Source organism: Pelobates fuscus, chromosome 12 (assembly GCF_036172605.1).
Source record: "Pelobates fuscus isolate aPelFus1 chromosome 12, aPelFus1.pri, whole genome shotgun sequence".
In the NCBI taxonomy this organism is placed as follows: Eukaryota; Metazoa; Chordata; class Amphibia; order Anura; family Pelobatidae; genus Pelobates; species Pelobates fuscus.
This window is the reverse complement of record NC_086328.1, coordinates 125,680,668-125,702,719: the sequence shown is the minus strand read 5'-3', so window position 1 is coordinate 125,702,719 and position 22,052 is coordinate 125,680,668. Positions and strand designations below refer to the sequence as shown.

The 22,052-nt window shown below is 42.2% G+C and overlaps 1 protein-coding gene across 3 annotated transcripts; it reads left to right on the top strand.

Annotated features, from left to right (window-relative positions):
- Positions 1 to 867: 867 nt before the first annotated feature.
- On the top strand, positions 868 to 19,161 carry ARFGAP2 (ADP ribosylation factor GTPase activating protein 2). 3 transcript variants are annotated; one of them, XM_063438684.1, is made up of 17 exons: positions 868 to 1,016; positions 4,020 to 4,138; positions 4,215 to 4,287; positions 4,399 to 4,530; positions 5,031 to 5,111; positions 5,193 to 5,292; positions 6,112 to 6,168; positions 6,698 to 6,736; positions 7,040 to 7,092; positions 7,177 to 7,313; positions 8,330 to 8,461; positions 8,727 to 8,852; positions 14,558 to 14,695; positions 16,158 to 16,281; positions 17,429 to 17,522; positions 18,100 to 18,218; positions 18,314 to 19,161. In XM_063438684.1, exons 1-17 carry the CDS (start codon positions 945 to 947, stop codon positions 18,332 to 18,334), a joined length of 1,617 nt encoding a protein of 538 aa, XP_063294754.1. In that variant the 5' UTR covers positions 868 to 944; the 3' UTR covers positions 18,335 to 19,161. The 3 variants fall into 3 exon arrangements, with proteins under 3 accessions (XP_063294754.1, XP_063294753.1, XP_063294755.1); XM_063438683.1 differs by having other exon boundaries at positions 6,698 to 6,742; XM_063438685.1 differs by lacking the exon at positions 6,698 to 6,736 and having other exon boundaries at positions 887 to 1,016.
- The last annotated feature ends 2,891 nt before the right edge of the window (positions 19,162 to 22,052 follow it).

Genomic DNA, 22,052 nt, shown 5'->3' with positions numbered 1-22,052 from the left:
AGCACATATAATGCCACACGGCGCACATAACGCTACATATAGCGGCCCGCGGCACATATAACGTTACACAGCACATATAACGTCACGCGGCACATATAACGTTACACAGCACATATAACGTCACGCGGCACATATAACGTTACACAGCACATATAACGTTACACGGCACATATAACGTTACACAGCACATATAAGGTCACGCGTCACATACAACGTTACACAGCACATATAATGCCACACGGCGCACATAATGCTACATATAGCGGCACGCGGCACATATAACGTTACACAGCACATATAACGTCACACGGCACCTATAACGTTACACAGCGCATATAACGTCACGCGGCACATATAACGTTACACAGCACATATACCGCCACACGACACATAACGCCACACGACACATATAATGCCACATGACACATACTGCTACATATAACGCCACACAACACATATAACGTCACGCGGCACATATAACGTTACATATAACGTCACGTGGCACATATAGCGGCACATATAACGTCACGCGGCACAGGGTTTATTCACTAAACAGCAAATTGCAGAGACCTCAATATTACAATAAGAGTAAAGCAGGCCCCAACTGTGGCTAGAGCTGTGCAACTGTCACTTTAATACCCAGGCTGATGACGTCATAGCCCCTCCACATTCTCCACCAGCCCCTTGACTATTGCTGTCTGACTGCCGCAGGCTGATGACGTCATTGTGTAAACCAAACATGCCCCATCACTTCCGGTGAGTAGCGGCCTCAGCCTGGGTGATCGACGCGGGTGGACCAACATGGCGGGCGGATATTGCGCAATGCCCGGAGTGCCCGTGACGTTCCGCTCCGTGATTGGTTCCGGACGGGCGCCGTGACCGCGGAACGCTCTCTGATTGGCTCCCGGGTTGATGGCTGCAGTGGCTGACGGGAGAGAGAAAACATGGCTGCGGAGCCGAGTAAAGCCGATATTCAAACAGTGTTCAAGCGGCTCCGGGCGGCGGCCACCAACAAGGTGAGAGGGGGGAGGGAGGAGGAGGAGGTCAGGGAGCGCGGTGTGACCGGTGGTGGGAGTCTGAGTCACCGGCTCACAATATGTCTCCATAGGAATGAATGGAGCATTGTGCTGCTACTCCCATCACTCTCAGCCAGCAACAGCCACCACTGGCCGGGATGGAGTGTTAGCACAACAGCCATTCTGGACCACTACTCCCATCACTCTGTCAGCAACAGCCACCACTGGCCGGGATGGAGTGTTAGCACAACAGCCATTCTGGACCACTACTCCCATCACTCTCAGCAAAACAGGTGTCCCAGATCTGCCTTATGGGTGAACACAGTGTGAACCTGGGAGAAACCTGACTGTCCTAAAACAATAACAATATCACCCTGACTGTCCTCAAACTATAACAATATCACCCTGACTGTCCTCAAACTATAACAATATCACCCTGACTGTCCTCAAACTATAACAATATCACCCTGACTGTCCTAAACAATAACAATATAACCCTGACTGTCCTAAAACAATAACAATATAACCCTGACTGTCCTAAAACAATAACAATATAACCCTGACTGTCCTAAAACAATAACAATATAACCCTGACTGTCCTAAAACAATAACAATATAACCCTGACTGTCCTAAAACTATAACAATATAACCCTGACTGTCCTAAAACTATAACAATATAACCCTGACTGTCCTCAAACAATAACAATATCACCCTGACTGTCCTCAAACAATAACAATATCACCCTGACTGTCCTCAAACAATAACAATATCACCCTGACTGTCCTCAAACAATAACAATATCACCCTGACTGTCCTCAAACAATAACAATATCACCCTGACTGTCCTCAAACAATAACAATATCACCCTGACTGTCCTCAAACAATAACAATATCACCCTGACTGTCCTCAAACAATAACAATATCACCCTGACTGTCCTCAAACAATAACCATATCACCCTGACTGTCCTCAAACTATAACCATATCACCCTGACTGTCCTCAAACTATAACAATATCACCCTGACTGTCCTCAAACTATAACAATATCACCCTGACTGTCCTCAAACTATAACAATATCACCCTGACTGTCCTCAAACTAGCGATGGAAACCCGACTGGTCTAGAACAGCTGGTCTTTTGTTTGCCACAGATGCAAAACCTATTTAATAACCTTTTGTGATGCAAAATGTTTGACTGGGAATGCTGGGTCATCTAGCTTACAAAAGATGGAGTTTTACCCAATAGGGTATCCTAGGTAATATAGTCCCCAAGAGCTACAGTGCCAACAGTTAGTTTTTACACCATTTTATGTGAGGACAATTATGTAATCTGGCGTGGTGGTGGACCAGAACTGTTTTGAAGGATGAGAAGAGGAAGGATGATATTGCTATGGAGTGCAGAAAAACAGTATTAACACAATTGGACAAGTGGAATTGATTTATGGGGAGGTTTGGATTGAATATTAACAGAAATAGTGAAATCTGGTAGGTAAATTATGTTAGTACAAGGAAGGGACCTTCAGGAGAGCGCATAAGAGTCTTGTAGGGGAAGATGAGCATGCTCTGTAGTTGCTGTGATGGAGAGCAGGAGAACTGCCTAGAAGTGGCTTGTTTTAGTCTTGCCTTTTGGATTGTTATTGGCTGACATGCTCTGCTTTGCCAGATGAAGTGAGGGGCTATTTTAACTTAATATATTTTCACATCTATACATAATGTACAGAGGGAATGTTATGCTGTTTCATGTAATAGAAGTTGTATCCATGAGAAGTACTCTTTAAATATGTGAAATTATGGGTAACTTACATTATTTATGTGTATATAAAATGTTTTCTAATAACCATGATTATACTATTATACCAGGACTCAAAATTGCCACTAGTCATCTCCATCATCTACAATGGGAAATAACCTGTGTAATGTCCCTTTAAAAGGGCAATCTTAGTTATTGCTTCTTCAGCTTATGTTTGTAGAATTAATGAATAAATGTGCCCCCTGTGGTGGCTACTCAGCCAGCCAGTCTCATATATTTTGGAAAAAGGGAACAAAAACGGCTGTCAGATCAGCCCCTCAGTACTTGCACCGTTTTTTGAAAACTATTTAAAGTTACATTAAGGCAGTTCTCTTCCCTAATTCACTGTTCAGCCCCAAAGTAGGGAATCCCACCAGAGAAACGTCACTGTAATGCCAGCCTGGCATTTCATTATTTTATTTTTCTAATTACAATGATTTTAGTTGCTTTTTTTTTTTTCTTCCAGATCAAACCTGTCTGTACTAATTATCACAATCACTCCCATCCACCATGCAGAACAAACTAGGTCTTTGTGTTCTTGAGCATTGATAGATCAATGGCTCCATGGAAGAGTCATGCTTTAGAGGGAAGCTGCCCATCCTTGCAAAGCAATGATCGACCAGGATAAGACGGCGAGTTAGCACTTAAACCCTTTCCCATCCACCAGCACAATGAGAAATGTTACTTCCTCATTATCCCTCCAAATATCACGACCGGGAGAGCATGTACCGTGTGTTCACATTATGCAATGATAAGATCTCAGCATTGGGTGTTTGTAGAATTCAGTTTTGCTGAAATATTGCAGATTCTCTTTGATGTCAAATTGCTGTTCACATATTTGGAAGCTTACGGTGTCAAAACATGTTTTAACGTGGTATTGCACAAATAGCATATGGAGTGCGCTATTGTGGCGATGGTGCTTAATTTGTCTTTAATACGCGGTGTTCTTGTGGAAAGGGTTAAGAATTACTAAATAATCCCTGTGCTTTCGCATTGCTAGCAGGTGCATAATGAACACAGCTCTCTACACACACTAAAATAAAATTCACATTGAGGTTTATTGAACCAGTAACTGCTTGCCACGTAGAGTGATGACAGGACTAACACTGTCGTTGGTAATCAGTGTTGCGTGACAGTTAAAGATGGGTTGAGATAATGTGAGGGTTTCCATTGTAAGTGTGATTTCTGTACACTGATTCTCTTTTTTTCAGTCCTGCTTTGACTGTGGTGCCAAGAACCCCAGCTGGGCCAGCATTCCTTATGGCGTGTTCCTATGCATTGACTGCTCGGGGATTCACCGCTCTCTGGGGGTTCATCTCAGCTTTATTAGGTGTGTGAGATACAATTTTCCGTTTTTACGTGCAATTGTTTCGAGGAAGTAATCATTCTGTTGTCTTTCAAACCAGGTCCACTGAGCTAGATTCCAATTGGAGCTGGTTTCAGCTGAGGTGTATGCAAGTGGGAGGCAATGCTAATGCAGTGAGTAATGGTTTTATGGACTTTCTCTATACAACCACTCAGATATGGTTTTATTTTCATTTTAAATATTTTTTTTTTTGTATAACTTTATATATTCTTTACGTTACTCAGAACGCCTTTTTCCACCAACACGGCTGTACCACCAGTGACACCAATGCCAAGTACAACAGCCGCAGTGCCCAGATGTACCGGGAGAAGATTAGGCAGCTGGCTAGTTCTGCCATGGCTCGGCATGGCACTGATGTGAGTTCCCTTGCCCTTGGGAGGAAATCATATATTTTGAATCATGAGGAAGAGTGGTTAGAATTGACATCCATGTTTAGACTTACTGGGGAGGAATTGTATGGACTAAACCGGATAGGTAGTATGGTAGTGTGAAAAGGAATCTGCACTACACTCGTGGCCTATTAGTGACTTAATGAATATAAAGTGGAGGATTTATAGCTGGGAAGAAAGTTGATCCCAATGTAAGCCACACATTGGAATATAAATGATCCTCCGTGTATACATTTAGAGTGGGATCCACCAAGACTGAGGGAGTGGGTGAACTAAGCATGACCCAACTCTATGCTTCTTTCATGTTGGGGGTTATTTTATTAATTTTAAAGTCTGTGAAAAGGTTCAGGTTGTGAGATTCCCTGAAGATCCAATAAGAGCAGTGTGTCAGTCTGCTTTCCAGTGAATATCTTTGGTTTGATTTATTTGGGTTATTTTAACCCAATTCTCTTTTTCGCTCTCTCTAGCTGTGGATAGAGGGGATGAACTGCTCTGTTTCCCAATCACCAGAGAAGAAAGATTCTGACTTCTTTGCAGAGTTGACTCAGGTATTCCTTGTCAGTTTTTATTCTATTAACTCTGTATTTGTGGCAATAACTGACCAGTCTTAACCAATATCTGCTTCACAGCCTAGCTCATGGGATGTAGCACCAGCCATAGAACAAGTCCCAGAGGCAGCTTCACCTGAGACAAAATCTACCAGCGTCTCTGAGAGCAGCGAATCCACACGTAAGATCCCGGCTTCAACGAACAATGAGAATACTCTGTGTATCAAATACATCGAAATAAATGAGCACACTCACAACATGCAGGCTGCTCGAAAATATTATCTCAAATGAAGAAAATGTACAGGGATATGGTCACTTTTCCTACTCCTTCAATGCTTTAAAGAACACCAAGATTGTTCTGTTCTAGCCTTGTTATAGGCATACACATAAAAATGTTAATCCATGTACTTACAATGGACCATAGTTCTCTCTATAGAAAGGATCGTGCTAAATACTATAACAACTGCATCTTTACACAGATTCTGGTGCAGAGAGTACCCTATACCCAGTCTCACTGATACCTCCCTTATATTTGTAAAACTCACTGCAACTATAGAACACGGTACACCACTCAGGCTGTTGATATGGAAAAGAGAATTTAACATTATGAAATGTGTCGATTTTGTACAACTTCTACTTAGAGTGCACATGCGCAATTATAAATAGGAAGGATCTCTGTTGTCCTAAGACCTGAGCCATGCTTTGTGTCTGTGACACACCTTTTGGTCTTGAGCTGACCATTACATCAAACTCTGCCGACATCTTAACATCACTTGGTTCACTAAACGGAGAAGGCTACTACTAAACTAATATCCGTGTCCGTATGGCTGCTCTCTGTGTACAGTGCAGTGAGTGGAACTGCCCTCCGGGGATATTCAATGCAGCGGTTTATGGGACAACCTCACACCCCATAACTAAATTGTTATTTGACAAGACACTTTCAAGTTGTATATTGTTTTGTTTTTCATTTTGTTTTCTCCACCTTATCTTTTGCTCACAGATCCAGAGACTGGTCCCAATGTTGACATTCTCAGCACGTCCCCTAAAGTAACCGTTGGTAAGTTAAATTGGATTTCTTTTCTCCCCCATTGTGATTTTTTTAAATTTTTTAATTTTATTTGATTTTCTCTTGTGTGTTTTGTTTCTGCACTATTTTTATGTTTTAACTTTAGGTTTATGGTTAGGTTCATACCTGTTTTACTTGTTCCTCCACAAATCTGTCAGTTTGTCAAACCTTGTGCTGGTGATAAGAGAATCAGATTTTGGTAGTACATACATTTTTATATTTATAGTTTGCTTTAATTGTATATGTATATATATTGTTGTTTTTGTTTTTTTTATGACACGGCTATAGTTGTGCTAAAATCTCAGATGTAATATGTAGTTTGGAACCTCACAACTTTTGAAACTAAATATCCGTAGATGGTACACAGGCTGTTTTCATGTTACATTTATAATGCTAGTATAGAAAAATATGTTCTTGGAAAAGGGACTAAACACATGAATGTGTCTGCAATGTATGCACTAAATACCTCTCCTTGTGTTCCTCCTCACAACTGAACACCTTGTTCTTCTCCGTTACTTAGACCGGGCTATGTGCCTTTCAGTTCAGGAGCTGACACTGGGTACAGGTGACCAGATGGTGACTGGCTGACACTGGCTGCTGTGTGCTTGGCATGTCATGCACTGTGTATTTTGCAGATTGAAATGTCTGAGCTTAGCGTTCCCACTGAATTCTTTTCTCTATGTGTTTTGGGATCCCTATCTAAGGGACACTGGGTTTGCCTCCAGGATCGCTAACTCTGAATGGCCCCTGACATTTAGACCGTGAATCCCATGTTGTGCGCTGGGGAGCTGCCAGTTACTAACACTTTATGGATGTGCACAATTGCGCGCACTCGTTCACAGACATTTCTTCCTTCCTCTAGAAGTGAAGCCTACTCTCATTGGCAAGAAGAAACCAGCCACAGTTAAGAAAGGAGTGAGTATTTTTCTGGATACTAGCTAAGCTGCCTGAGATATAACTATGCCATCTGAGACCTTTTTCTTTGGCTATACCCTCCAGCTTGGGGCTAAGAAAGGCCTGGGTGCCCAGAAGGTCAGCAGCCAGAGCTTTAATGAGATCGAGCGGAAAGCACAGGTGGCAGAAAAACTCAGAGAGCAGCAAGCGGCTGAGCTAAGGAAAGAAGTGGAGGAGTCACTGTGAGTGTCACTTACACTGTATATGCATGACCGGCGCTATATCGACCATTCTTTTGGCAGTCTGTCAGCTGGTGCTGGGCAACACTTCCCATAATCCTCAGGGAAGAAAAATGTATATTCTAGATCATGGGGTCTTGCCTCTTCCAAGCCTGAGAAATAAAATTCAAATGGGCTTGTATCATTGAGCCATAACTGGATTTAGTTGCTCCTCGTGTTAAGATATTTTTGTATTGGTGCTATCAGATAATTTCTTCCAACCTTATTTTAGATAGGACCTGTGATGTCATATACTAGTTAACTATCATATGGATCACACTCTGTTGACTGATATTGCTGTATATTGCTACATTATAATGTAAATATACATTTACACATAATTGCTCAACCACTAGGTCAAATTAAGTCATTTTTCTTTTTTTTTTCTACAAATTTGTTTTAGTGCATTTGCATTTTAGTTTGGGGAAAACAGATTTAATAAAAAAAAAACAAAAAAAAACTTTGGATCAATTTAGATCATACAGTTTTAATGTATACATTAATTTTCGCTTCTGCTAACAGTATTTAGCTTGAAAACAGGGCGGAAAATTTCTGAACTACCAGCCAGTCCTTGGGTTACTTGTCACTGCCTACCTGGAGGGTACATGGCACACTCAACAGGAATTATTTCTACATTGTCACGTGTTGGTGACAAATGGACATTTTGAGACCTTTTAAACTAAAATATTCCTTGTGTTCACTTGCAGCAGGCTGTGAACTCGGTCTATCCCCTCTAGTGCTTTGCTTTATGAATGGAGGGCACGGATTCTCTGCTAAAGATATACTTTAAAGCCGATTAGCTGTTGTCAGATCCATATTTGTATGTTGCTATGAATCTGGCTGGCTAGCGCAATGTATTGTTATAGTAGTATTATCTTAGCCTTGTTATCAAGTCGACTTTCATGTCCAGTACACATTTATAGTTTACATCCCAGCACTGCAAGCATTGTACGTTGTCTTTACTATGAGTTTCCTTTTAGTGTCTCCTCAATGAGGCTGGCGTACCAAGAACTGGAGATTGACCGGAAAAAGGAGGAGAAAAAGCTGCAGAATTTAGAAGGAAAGAAACGAGAGCAGGCGGAGCGACTTGGCATGGGCCTGGCTGCACGCAGGTACACTGTGAACGTACTACGTGTGTTTTTAGATCCATTCATGGTTGTTTGTGAAGAACAATTCTGGAGCAATAGGCAAAAATCATTCCGTTGGGTTTTAAGCAGATTTCTCCACTAGCTAAACTTTGCGGCACAACTGCTGTTTATTCATAAGCTCATTTTGTTTTTGTTTTTGTGTAACAATTGTTGAAGGCTTTGATAAACAAGCAGTTGCGTGCACAATTTTGCAAACAATTATCCTTTTTTTTTTTCCTTCTCCTCGTAGCTCCGTTTCACACTCTGTCCTCTCTGAGATGCATGTGATTGAACAAGAGACTCCTGTTGCTACAAAGTCTTCACGCTCCCAGCTTGACCTGTTAGATGATGTCAGTTTCACCTCTGGACCCCCTAAGTATGTATAGCTATCGCAGAGCTTAAGAATGTCACATGTATGAAACCAGCGATTTCTGTTTGATTTGCGTGTCCACCTTCCTTCCAATCATTCCTCCCCTTCTTCACTGCCCCCATTATTTATAGGATTTTGTGTGACCTCCTCCTGTTTTTCTATCCTTGCCAGGGGGTGGGGGCCTTGTACCTGGCGCCTAGTGTAAGTCACATAGAACGTGACTTGCATTACAGAGCAGCACAGCTACCTGTCGGCTCACACTGTACTAATGCAGGACAACATCTGAGTGTTTTTGTTACTGCAGTGCAAGTCTCTGGTAGTTGAGCTTCTTTATAATAGGCAGTTTAGCTTTACATTACTGGCAGGTGTAACAAAACCCCTATACTCCGACCTAGTATATCCATTGTAATTCTCCCAAATCCCAAGTGAAGCAGTGATTTATAGCTCTGGTATACCCAAACATCAGCTTAGACGTGATTAAGGGTACAAGAAGACTGTTTGTTTGTTTTTAATCTGTCCAGATAGCCCACTATTAAACACAACAGGGATACAGTCGAACACTCCCCTAACACGCCCATACATTTTCTGAGTCCGCATGACTAAGCATAAAACCATAACATACCATAAAATATCAAAAATACATAGAAGACATATAGGAACCCCCACGAATATTATATCCCTGGATATCCTGAATCTGAGTGCCCAAGTTGTCCAAATAGTGCTCAGATCCCACGAATACAGCCGAATCGTTACTGGGGTAAAGTTTTTTGACCGACTGCAGCCGCGGCGTCTGCCCAAATCAGTTCCAGAGTTTCAGGGGTAGAGGTCGCTCACTTTCGGGAGTTACATACGAACAAACTGTCGAACAGTTCCCCTGGCCCTTTAGGTTTGTTCACTTGGTTTGGGAGAACAAACCTAACGAACGGCGCTCTCCTGGCTTGTCGCGGAAAGAAGCAGACGTTCATATGATTTTACTGGTGTTGGCGAGGTCAAGTGTCCGACGTAGAGTTCCAGACACTCGACAACCAAGTCCCGCTACCTGCGTACATGCAACAAGATGGCAGAGAGAGCACTTAAGTCTGCTTTCTTTGTAGTCAATGAGCCGGTGTTTGGTAGATTTATCTACCGAAAGTTGGGAAAGTATTTCTGTTCGGGAACTATATAAAACAAACCAGGGAAATGTCTTGGGAACAGAAAGGAAAATTTATTAAGTTTGGCACAAGGTATATGGTCTGTAGTTGGTGTCCAGGAGGCTAGCTTCCACACTCCTCCAGGAATTCGTGGCAAACGTCCAGGGTAAGGAGTGTTTGTCACAGCAGGGATAGTGGTACTGACTTCTGTCTGAAAAGGTAACCACGGTTATTTTCCTAGCGTATAATGGCATTACAAGTGGGAAGAACCTTCTAGTGCTGGCTAAGTAACCCTGTAAAGATACAAAAAAGCAATGGTTAGCCCCTCATACGCACGCCTTAAATGTGTCCATTCTCCCTGTAGGTTATGTCTTAGACTTACTCATGCAATGTGGAATGCTTTACAAAAACTGCATGTTACATGAGAAAGGACACTGATCATATTTAAAAAATAATAATAAAGGTTTAGCTCGCCTCTGTAGTGAACAGCAATCCGTTTCTTGAAACCTCAAACATTGCCCTGATGTGAATTTAAAATGCATGGATAGCTGTTCACTATAGAGGCATGCTGGGCCTTGTTTCTGCAGTATGTTACCTTCTTCACAAATTGACTTCTTCTAGTGCAAAGGAAGATCGCCTAAAATTAAAAAAAAAAAAAAAACATCCTGGCACAAATGTGTGGGCTTCTTTTTATTTATTTATTTTAGAAGTTCTCTTTAGAGGCACACTCTAGGTCCCATAAACACATCCCATTAAAGTAGTTGGGTTACCCAGAGTCCCCTGGTGTTTGAAACAGTTTACCACTGAATGGGGGTACCTTGGTACCTGTGGTGCCACCACCTGCTCCTTCAAGGGCTGAAGCAGTTAGCTGAAAGTCAGCCTTGTGAGGTATCTAACTCCTAGGTAGCTTTGTAACAACTCAGCCTTTTATGTAAACTGGAAGATTAGATGTCTGGATCTGAATATTTGGTCCACGTAAGGTGGGTTTCCATTAAGATCTAGTCACAAGCTATTTTTAAAAATGTTTGTTTACTTATTCTGTGTGCTGCTTTTTTTTTTTTTTTTTTAAATTCTTTATTTTATTTGTGCAAATAAGTAACAGGCAGGTTTGTTCTGCCACAACAGCTGAGGCAAACCAGATGATACATAGAAAGGTATAACACTATGGCATGAAGGGCATTGCACATTTTTAGGGTTAACTGAACAAGATAGACATATAATACAGCTTGACAGCGTAATCTGCACGGTCGTTGCTTGGATCCGTTAGTGATTATACATGTATGGCTGACAGCGTTAAATTACACAGCTTTGCTATCGACTTTGTTGTCGTCTCTTAAAGTAAGTGAAGGCACTATATGTGATATTGTGTTACTATAGAGCTTAATACAATTTTTAACAATTTTTAACAATTAACAATTAACATTATATTTGCACCATAAGTGTAGCTGTCAACATGGCAACTCTCAGGTTTAAATGTCGCTAGACAAGCCACCTATATATAAAAGGTGTGATGAGACATCCTTGTGATAATCTGCGATCTTTGCATTAAATAACAAATTGTTATATCATTAAAGAAAGAACAAAGAAAAAAAAAAAAAAAAAAAAAAACGGTATGGTAGCAGGCTGATTAAGCATTATGTTAATTTCAATTTGAATTACAGGCTAGGCAGAGCATGTTTGGATTATCTATTGAGCGAGTGATACTAGGCTATACAAATCCTAGGCATTTAAATAGAATTACAGTGCTAAACCAAATAATAAGATGATTGTCGCTTGTGTACCGCTGGGTTTTCTGCTGCCTGGGTTAGAGTCCCTGTCAGACTTAGCTGAGTTGGCAGCCAGCTCATGTAGTCTGAATATCAGCTGATACCTTGGCAGGGTACCCAACTTCCACATGTGTACTGCCCATAGGCTAACATGGTGATTTAGCAAGAACTAAAGAGTTGAGATAGAGTCCTGAATACTAGCAGTGACCAGGTAATAGTGGCAGAGCGGTGGCCTACTAGATATTATTGTGATCACTTCCTAAGTTACGTAGCGTCTTGTTTACATTGCACAGTTTAAGCTACCTACTATTTTCTGACTTTGTTCCTTTTAAGTAATTAAGCAATAGGGTACCCCAGTGGTTATCGCTTGAGTTTATGTTAGGTGTGTGAGAGATAATGAGCTTTAAAGGTAACTATCAGACCAGTTAGGCTAGGAATTACGTTGGATGAGATCAGAGAAGGTCTGAAAAGGGGTACGGTTTGTTCTGCGCGGTGCTCAAAACGATAGTTAGGTAACTACATTATAAACCCATATACATATATACATAACTTTAACAGAGATAGATAACATAGTGAGGCTTCCCTACCGTTTACGAGTGTAGGCTAGTCAGTCGCACATTTCAAACATTGTGTTATCACTTTAGTTGCGTTGTGCTATTCAATGTGGGTGGTTAGGGAACCATAGCTTGCAGGTCCACCAGCTGTCGTGTAAGATCTGTCGTGGGTCGATCGGGGATAAGCGCTGTGCCAAACATTGTGGTGTGTGAGGGGGGACCGTACCTGTCGTAGCTGACGGCACCCTGGGGCTGGTGTGTGCGCTCTGTCCTCCCTTGGTCAGTACCCAATTGGTGGCCTGGTGTGAATGTGTGTGTGGTTAGGTGTGGCGTGATGTGTGGCAGTGTGTATTTTTGTGTTCCCCGTCAGCTCCTGGATTGGTGCTCGTCAGTGTCTGGTCGTTTGTGAGGTGGGTGTGCGTGGGTGAGTTATTGCTGTATTGCTGGACCTCGTTGGTAGGTGTTAGGGAGGTAGTAAAGCCGTTATACGGCCCGTCATCTGAAAACGGGTCTGGGAGGGTCAGGGCCCCGTAGTGCCCTAAGGGGGGGGGGGGGGGGAGGCATTCTGTTAAACAGACATATACATTACAAGTCCAAGGAGAAATCGGTGTTTCTCATAGGTGTCCCAGGGTTGTCTGCTGGGGTGTCATCCATGCGGTTTCTGAGGAGAATATAGTCCACGGTGAGTCACGAGTGTTAGGTAGTGACAGCAGCATAAGACACAGGGGTTGAGCCTCTCGGGATAAACGGGTTGATTTTCGTCAGATCCCAATTATGGTCCGATGTGGTCAGGTGAGGAAGTCCTTCTTGGGCGAGGGAGTCCTGTGGGATGCCCAGAGTCCGCAGAAGGTCCGGTGCATCCTGGATGTCGTGGATCAGGTGGAAGTCCTTTCCTCGTTGTACGCTGAGAGTCCTGGGATTCCGCCAGTTGTAGCTGATTCCATTTTGGCGGAGCAGGGAGGTGAGTGGCCGAAGCGACCTGCGCCAGGCCAAGGTGCCGTTAGACAGATCGGCAAAGAAGGTTAGTCCCCTGTTGTCGAACTGTAGTGGGGTTTTGCCCCGTAGGGCCGTGAGGATCACAGATTTATCTCTCCCAGTGCGAAACGTGACTATGGTGTCTTTTGTGGCTGAAGACGGTGCCCTGGGGGGTTTAGGGATCCGAAATATGTCCGCAGGGGTGATGGCTTCGGGCTGTCCATGCGGCAATATGGCTGCTATCATGCGCCGAATAACGTGCGGTAGTTCGGACTCCGATATTTCGTCCGGTAGCCCTCTAACTTTCAAGTTTTGCCTTCTTCTGGTGTCCTCCTGTGCCGCGAATCGGCGTTCATAGAGCCGGTTCTGCCCTTGTAAGTCCTGTACTGCCTTTTGTAAGGATGACAGGTCCTGCTGGTGGCTCTGTGAGGAAGTTTCCAGCGTGTTGATGCGGCCTGTCAGGCCCTGTATTTCTCCCCTGAGGGCATGTACATCAGCCAGTATATTCTTTTGAAGATCAGCCAGTAGGGCTTTCATCACCCCTGTGGTCACCAATTCAGTGTCGGTAGTCGTCCCTTGGGGTCTGGCCCGTTGTGGCATGACTGGAGCTGGTAGGTAGTCGTCCTCCGCGTCTCCGGATAGATCATCAGAAAAATCAGAGCAGCCGCCATGAAGGGCCGCCATATTGGGTTCTGTCGGGCCTCGTGCTTGCCTCCACATATCTCCGATCGTCAGCCCAGAGGTAGGTTTTGCCGGCCCCGGCTTTTTATTTTTCTTTCCCATATTGCTCTTGGGGGTTCCAGCAATCTTTTGGGGGGTTAGTGGGTAATTCTTAATTAGTTTAGGCAGTTTTCCGTCGTGTTGTATCAGGAGCTCTAGTTATCTGCGACCGCTCTCCTCGGCAGTTCGGCTCCGCCTCCAACTCTGCAATTTTGACCTTACTTTTTACAATTTGCTTGTTTCACCACAATTTAACTGTTCAGTGAATCCAACCCTTGGCTGTTTTAAGACCCTGATTGGTGATGCATAGACAATCCTTGCTCCCTAAGAGGTTAAAATAGGAATTTTTGATAAATGCTAAATGTAGTTATTTGCGATTTGTTCACCACGTTACTGGCGTCATGCTATTTCCTCATGGCAATAAATCACATCTGACTTCTGTGTGCTGCTTTTTAGTAGCACATTGTCACATTTTGTTGAAGTCTTTGAAGACCATAGCTATGGACTGTGTAATCTGGACTTGCTTACTGTCATTGGAGTGTAACATTGGCTGCCTCCCTCATCAGGTATAAGGACAACCCATTCATGCTAGCAGAAGGTGTCTCTGTTCGGTGGGACTCGGACACTCCCTCGTGGTTAATAGCAGATAAAGGTTCCGAGGATGGTGAAGTGACAATCTCCAGTATTCAGCCGGCACGAGACAGGTCAGTCATAAGCCATTCATTTAGCGTAACTGCCAATTCTCTGTGGTTTATTTGGTTCTAGAATTTTGAAGAATCTTTAAGTTCTTCATATGATATGGCGCAATGAACAGGAATATGCTGTGGGTTTCCATGGTTACTCTCCTGAATGAGTTTATTCAAATAATGAAATTTCTTCACAAAACATGCAATTCTCAGAAGTTTCAAATAGATGACTGTTTGAGGATACCTTTTATAGTTCTGCAGCAAAGCTCCGATTTTATTGAAAACCGGTGAGGTAGCTCAGTTGGTAAATTTCCTGACTACAAAGCATGTTCACGGGTTCAAATCCCAGTGGGGTCAACTCCAGCCCTTTGATAAAATGAGTACCATCAATTGGGTAATAATAACAATTACTATTAAGCTGCCGATTTGGTTAATTCCGAGAGCGTGTGCTGAAAAGCGCTTTAAATCCCACTGGGAGAAGTGCGCTATATAAATACTAGTTTTTATTATTATTATTATTATAATGCACTTGTAAATATTTGAAGTTCGGTGTTTGCTCTGCCACACTGGCCAGAAATTGTTAGTATTGTGTGTCATATATTCTTCTGAAAATCCCCATAGCATGTTTCTTTAACATGGGGAAATGGATATATATATTATATCAGGAAGCTATCCCACAATTAAACTTCACCCATGTATTCCTTATGTTCTGGATACTCTAGGGATTTTGCTAGCTAAACATATTAAAGAATGCTGTAGTGTCAGAAACACAAACATGTATTCCTGACACTATAGTGCTGGCGTAACAGTTTAGGTCCCCAGCCCCCTTCTCTGTGCAGTGAAAGGGTGTTTTTGTTGTTTTTTTTTTTTACTTTCCTTTTCTCCCACTCTGCACTGTTCTCGCCACGGCTGGCTCTGCCTCAATGGCTGAGATCATCAAACTTAATGATTTCAGCAAAGCATTAGGAGGCTATTGCGGATGCGTGAAATAAACGCTGTGCCAATCAGTATCTTCTGATAGAGCTGCATTGAATCCATGCATCACTATTGGGAATGTCCAGTGCCTTCATGCAGAACATGGAGACTCATCGCCAGTACTACAGATTGTGCATCACTGGATTAGGAAGCACCTCTAGTGGCCATCTGAGTGACTGTTCTAGAGGTGTTACTAGGAAACAATGTAAAATTTAATTTTCTCTGAAAAGGCAGGGTTTACATTGAAAAGGGACAGACTATACACACTAGAACCACTACATTAATCTGTAGTGGTTCTGGTGACTATAGTGTCCCTTTAAGTAAATTTATTAAAAAAATACCCAAAGCAGACCTTGTTTTCCCCCACATGTTAACTAAATGTGGTTTCCTCCTGCCCAACATGATTTATCCACTTGGCAAAAATCTAACTTTTTACCCCTGTGCTTGCTGTTTTACGACACAAACTGTTCTTTAATTTAGGTAGTAATATATTTTCTGAATACAGGCCTGCCAACCGGAGAAAACCAGAGAGCACCCCAGGTCCAGAATCCAATGAAGCACGGATGAAATTTGCCACGGCCAAAGCCATCTCCTCAGACATGTTCTTTGGTCGAGAACAGGATGCTGAGGTCTGCTTTTTTATTTTATTTTGTTTCTCTTCTTTTCTCTGTTCAGTGTTTTCCATTTTAAATCCATAAAATTCATACATTTCATTACTGCATGGTTCAGAAGAGTGCAGTTCATTTCATGATCTGGAGCTGTATATGTTGTATAGTAACGTTGAAGGGGCAATTCATTAAATGCCAAAATCCGTTTCTGACAAGACATATTCCCACATCCATTTGATTAGCTGTCAATATTTGCCGATTCTGTATGTTTGGAATTTTGACTGTTCATAAGCAGCTGAATTGTAACCATTTTCAGCTTATTACCCCTGATGCAGAACAAGGACAGTGTATTTATAACTGTGTCATTTGTCCATTTCAGAGAGACATGGCTTTCCAGTACAAAAAAACATTACAGATAGTTCTAAACTAGAAATTTTGCTTTAATCAGAATTATGTTATAAACTACGTGTAAAGTGGAAGCCAAGCTTTTAAAGTAACTCTATAGTGTTAGGAATTCAAAGCTGTATTCCCAACACTATAGTGTCCATCTGCCCCTGCGGCCTCCCTGGCCATGCAAAGGGTTAAAAAAACTTTGTAAACACTTACCTGATTCCAGCACTGATCATGCTCCTCCTGTGATCTAGGAACATAATTCGCAGTGAGCCCAGTACTTGCATTTAGGCCTTCGCCATAGGAAAGCATTAAATGAATGGGGCTTTTCCACACACTGAATGTCCTCATGCAAAGCGTAAGGACGTACAGCGTCGTTTCACAAAGTCAAACTCTGTGAAGCTGCAGAAAGCGCCTCTAGTGGCTGTCTGGTTTCACATTGCAAGATTAAGATAACAGGGACCAGCACTCAGATCACTGCAATGAGATGAAATCGTCTGGGTGCCTATAGTGTCCCTTTACGGATGATCCATGTGCTCTCACAATAAGGGAATGCACAGGTGCCCATTCTAACTCCAGCAGAAATACATTTCCTTTAATCCTATGTATGTATATTGCGTGCATGACACCCCGTTTATCATCCTGTTTGTTTTATCATTAGGAGATCATGGTTCAGTAATCTCTTGTTAGAATTGAGATCAGAATGGCTATGTACCCTGCTGTATGTCAGGTGGGCTGCAGTAGTTAAGTTAGTGATTGCCTTGTGTAATCTCCACAGTATGAAGCGAGATCCCGATTACAGCAGCTCTCCTCCAGTAACTCCATCAGCTCTGCAGACCTCTTTGGAGATTCTAGTTCATCGGATGCTGCAGGTTTGTAGATGAGCCAGCTTTTTCATCATAATACATACAGGGTCATTCACTAAAATGAGAACTGTCAGACGTTCAGAGTGAATATTATATTTAAAGCCAAATAGCTGAATGGAACCATTCTCCTAGTCAGCAATGCCTCTGATTCAGCTACTTTGGATTGAAACTTAAATGGACTTATGGGCCGGCTGTGATAGCCTGAAAGCAGTCAGCTGACACTCTCGGACAGTCACCACCACGCGTTGCTGCTCAGATTAATGCTTCTCATTAGTCCGAACAGGACAGGGGGGACTGCTTTTGTGAACTCTCGTTTAACGTTGAACCATATAGAAACCATTTAGCATTGAATGGTGGACTCCAGTCACTATAACCACTTCATTGAGGTGAAGTGGTTACAGTGCATAGTGTCTCTTTAACCCTTTCAGTGCTAGTGTGCTAAAGTATACCATCACCAACACAGCACGGATTTATTCTAAGAAATTAGTCCGTTACAGATGATCTGTATCTGTATAACAAAGGTACAAGTGTGTAGGATTAGGGGCCCTTTGATTAACTGACTTATTAATGTGTTTACTTGCAGCTGCGGTGTCCTTGGGGAACGTTCTTCCATCTGCAGACATCACCCACTTTAAGCAAGGGGTAAAAACTGTGGCAGGCAAGATGGCTGTTCTGGCAAATGGGGTGATGAACACTTTGCAGGTAAAGCTGATCAGGAAAACCAGCCTTCACACCTGCTGCAAGTCTCCAACCTGCCAATAACCGATCTCCCTTGATTTTATGTTTTTCTCCCTTAGGATCGTTACAGCTCCTATTAACATGACCTGGAACTGGCACCTATAGCTTTTTATTCCCATGCACAAAGTTTTGTTTGGGCCAGAGGCAAAGAAGGTCCGGAAGTGAAATGAATCCATGCATCTCGAGGAGTTATGGCTGGCCCTTCCGAGGAAGTGACCATTTCAGTATTCCTAAAGCCACGTGTGCTGCGGGAACCTTTTGATCCTATTAACACATTGCAGTTGCTTCTGCTTCACAGCTGCTCCTCTCCTCCCCCAGAATGTTCTGCTGATCGCCCCTTTACACTGGAGCGGCCAAGGGACGGTGCTTTTAATTTAATTTGTGTATACGTGAGATCGTTATTTGTGAACCCTAAGCAGGGACTCGTATTATGGAAAGTCAGACAGGTGTAGCATGTACCACTTGTCTGTTTAACCTTGGGGTGTGGGGAAGGGATAAGATTTTTGATTAAGGTGAGGACACCTCATTTTTAGAAATTTAATGACTGTTACCTCTAGGAGGAAGGAAGCCGACTAAGACTTGAGATTATGTGCGTCACTGACATTTCTCCTTTTAGAGCCTTTGATATTATTGACACTGAGGACTTTTAAACGCTGATTTCTGGACAGGTTGCAATCAGATCAGGATTTCAATCACTGGCCCATTTACAGAGACTACATAGTCACACGCTTTGTGAGAGCGAGTCTGAGGCCGACTGCATGAGTATTTATTTGGTCTCTTGTACATTGGTACCATTCTGGGTACCCTACATTGCCCTTTAAACATAAATCACTTCCTTGACACACCGTGTTCAGTGATGACCAGAAAAAAAGCTATATATATAAATAAAATTACTGAGGCAATCTGGTTCCTAGTGTTTTGTTTTATTACATCCTCACGTCTTATTGAGTTGACTAGTTCTAATTGGACTGATTAGTAAGAAACCTAACTAATAAAGCGTACAGTATAAGTTATGGTGCTTAAGAACTGGTGTCAAAGATTCACTTGCGTGTTTTCCTTCCAGAGTTAGAAAGTTATGTTCTAAGCACGGGGGGCTGGCATTACAAACTACTGCTACCCTCATTCAGACAAATAATGTGGCAGCAGAAGGGCTGGGCTTTGAGTGCCAGGAAAACCACATTTTTTTTAATTTTTTGGTCAAAATGCTCCCAACAGTTTAATAAAATCCAGGGGAATGTCATCAAGTGTCTTGTACCATAACAATCAAAATAAGCTGTACTGATTATGGCATTTAGAGTGTCCCTGTCTCAAATTGTCATATTTAGTTTGAAAATCTGTATTTGATTATATCCACTGGTTCTGACATCAGGAAGTCGGTTACCAGATGCTGGTTATATTCCTTGCTAATTAATTGATCTTTTAGGTCTCTACTGAAACCATTTTAAAGTGTCACCCACTCCCCACCATGGAAAATGAGAGAATCTTTATAAAATACTCATATTGACTGTGTTTGAGTTAAACTGAAGTCAAAAACAGTCAAAAGATATACAGAGACAAAGTAGAAAATACTTGATCTCAGTATTTGTCGTACACCTGACACTTCTTGACATTGGGCAGAACTATTGCCGTGAAATGTCAATTCCCCCTAGCCGTCACCATGGACCAACTTGGCTCTATCTCTAAAGGTTCTTGCGTGATCCTCCATAGACATCGATGGTGTACTTTGGCACATGTGATGGCTCGTGGCAGCTGAAGCACCAGGAGAAGATGATGACGACCAGCCAGTAAAGAACAGCAGCGCCTGTGAGGGACAGGTTCAGGTAAGCAGAACCCACCTTTACCTGTCCTCCTGGTCTCCAGATCACCAGCGGTGATCACTGTGAGGGGTCTTTGCAAGTTGTGCAAAGTCCCCAGACTCTGTGCATTTCACTTTAATTCATGTCTGTTTTGGGACATTTTTCATTTATATCATGTCTTTAGCAAATGAAACATGAGCTACATTGAATTCAGGCTTGGAGACTAACTTGGCTTGTGAGGAACAATACTGTTTGTGGCCCTAAAAATTCCATTGGTCATGCAGTTTTGTTATTGTCCTGTTCTAAGATGCTCTAAATACCCGCCCGCATGAATAAAGCCTAATTAGCCAGCTTCAGTGGCAGTTATACATAACCCAGCCATAACCTGTCTAAATCATGTTTTATAAGTGAGATGGTAAAGCTCGGATCATGTACATTTCTCATTAGGCCATAAAGTGTTTTTTAATGTTATGCCAGGGATAAACCATATTCAAACTGCTAAATCGTTAATATATATTAACAAAAAAAAATTATCACACAAACAAGGTTAGCACAAGTTTTAGGTGGTTTTAATAGTGTAATTTGCAGAGAATTAATACTGTATTTATGATGGTTTAGCGTTTGGACTGTATTGCTAAATCTGGGGTGGCAGCTCAACAACCCAGGCCAGAGTCTCTCTGTTCTGGCCAAATCCAGGATGCTTGTGTGACAAAGGAGGGAGTAGCTCCTCATAGTGTTCACAGGAGGAACAACACAAATCAAGAGAAGAATTGGAGGTATATGGGGTTTTATTTTTCGCGATATGAAAGGAGGGGGGGGAGGGAAAAAAATTGCCCTTACAGAAGAATAGAGCTATCAAGAGCTCCACTTGCAGGCATTTGAGCAGTGTGATACCTGCTTAATGATGATTGTGTCCTTTGCTTGCACATGACCGTCCTGGGTTTATGAAACCATAACACAACATGACCATATAGTGTAGTATATCTGAATAGTGTAGAAAAATGTATAATAGAATTGCACTCACTTGGTATGGGAGCCTATACAGTGGCTCCTAAAATGTGGAATGGTACAATCTCCATTCTGGGATAACCGATGGGCACAATTCTTCTCTGTATTAGTGTATATGCAATAATATATATATATTTTTTTATTTTTTTTACTACGATATATGGACATTTGTTGCATAAACCCCAGACTGTCAAGTGGAACCAAAGGACACAATAAGCATCCTTAACATATAATTAATGGCTTCCTTTTTAATCCTGTACAGTACAGCTGCTGTGAGTCATGTCTGTGAGTTTGATTTTGGTTTTTTTTCAGACCAACACCACTTCTTGATTTACAAGAACTGTAATTTAAACAAAATATTTTTACTTATCCCTTCTATTTATAAAATGTGTAATCCGCAAATAGAAAGCAATACAGAGAAGAGGAGAAAAGAAACAGTCACATTAGCTGTCCTGTTTTTGTTAATTTTGTGCACATTCTCCTACTTTACACCCACACACCCCTCCCCTTGTATCACCCTTTATACATGGATAACTTTTCCCCTTTAATGCACTAAAAATTACAGATCTTCCCAAAACCTTTTGCCTCTTTATTTTTTTTTATTATTTTGTGATTTTACTATTGATAAAGTTGACAAAAGGCAAATTAGTCAATGAAAAGAAAAGCTGCACTCCAGGCTGCATAGTCACTGCAGTGATTATGGTACTTGATTACTTTTAGCACCATGAGCACTTAGGTGACTTCAAGTGGCTGTGATGCTTAGAGTGACTCTTTAAAGGGACACAATAGTCAACAAAACAACTTTAGCTTAAAGGGACACTCCAGGCACCCAGACCACTTCTGCCCATTGAAGTGGTCTGGGTGCCAACTCCCACCAAGCAGTTTTTCAAACTTAAATAATTACCTTGCAGAGTTAAGTCCTCCTCTAGTGGCTGTCTATGAGAGGCACCAAGTCGGACAGCCACTAGCGGGACTTCCATGTTCTTGGAACACG

Coding starts and splice junctions, on each gene's coding strand:
- ARFGAP2 (XM_063438683.1), top strand. CDS start 945: ATGGCTGCGGAGCCGAGTAAAGCCGATATTCAAACAGTGTTCAAGCGG. Junction 4,139..4,214: donor GTTCATCTCAGCTTTATTAG/GTGTGTGAGATA, acceptor CTTTCAAACCAG/GTCCACTGAGCTAGATTCCA. Junction 17,523..18,099: donor TAGTTCATCGGATGCTGCAG/GTTTGTAGATGA, acceptor GTTTACTTGCAG/CTGCGGTGTCCTTGGGGAAC.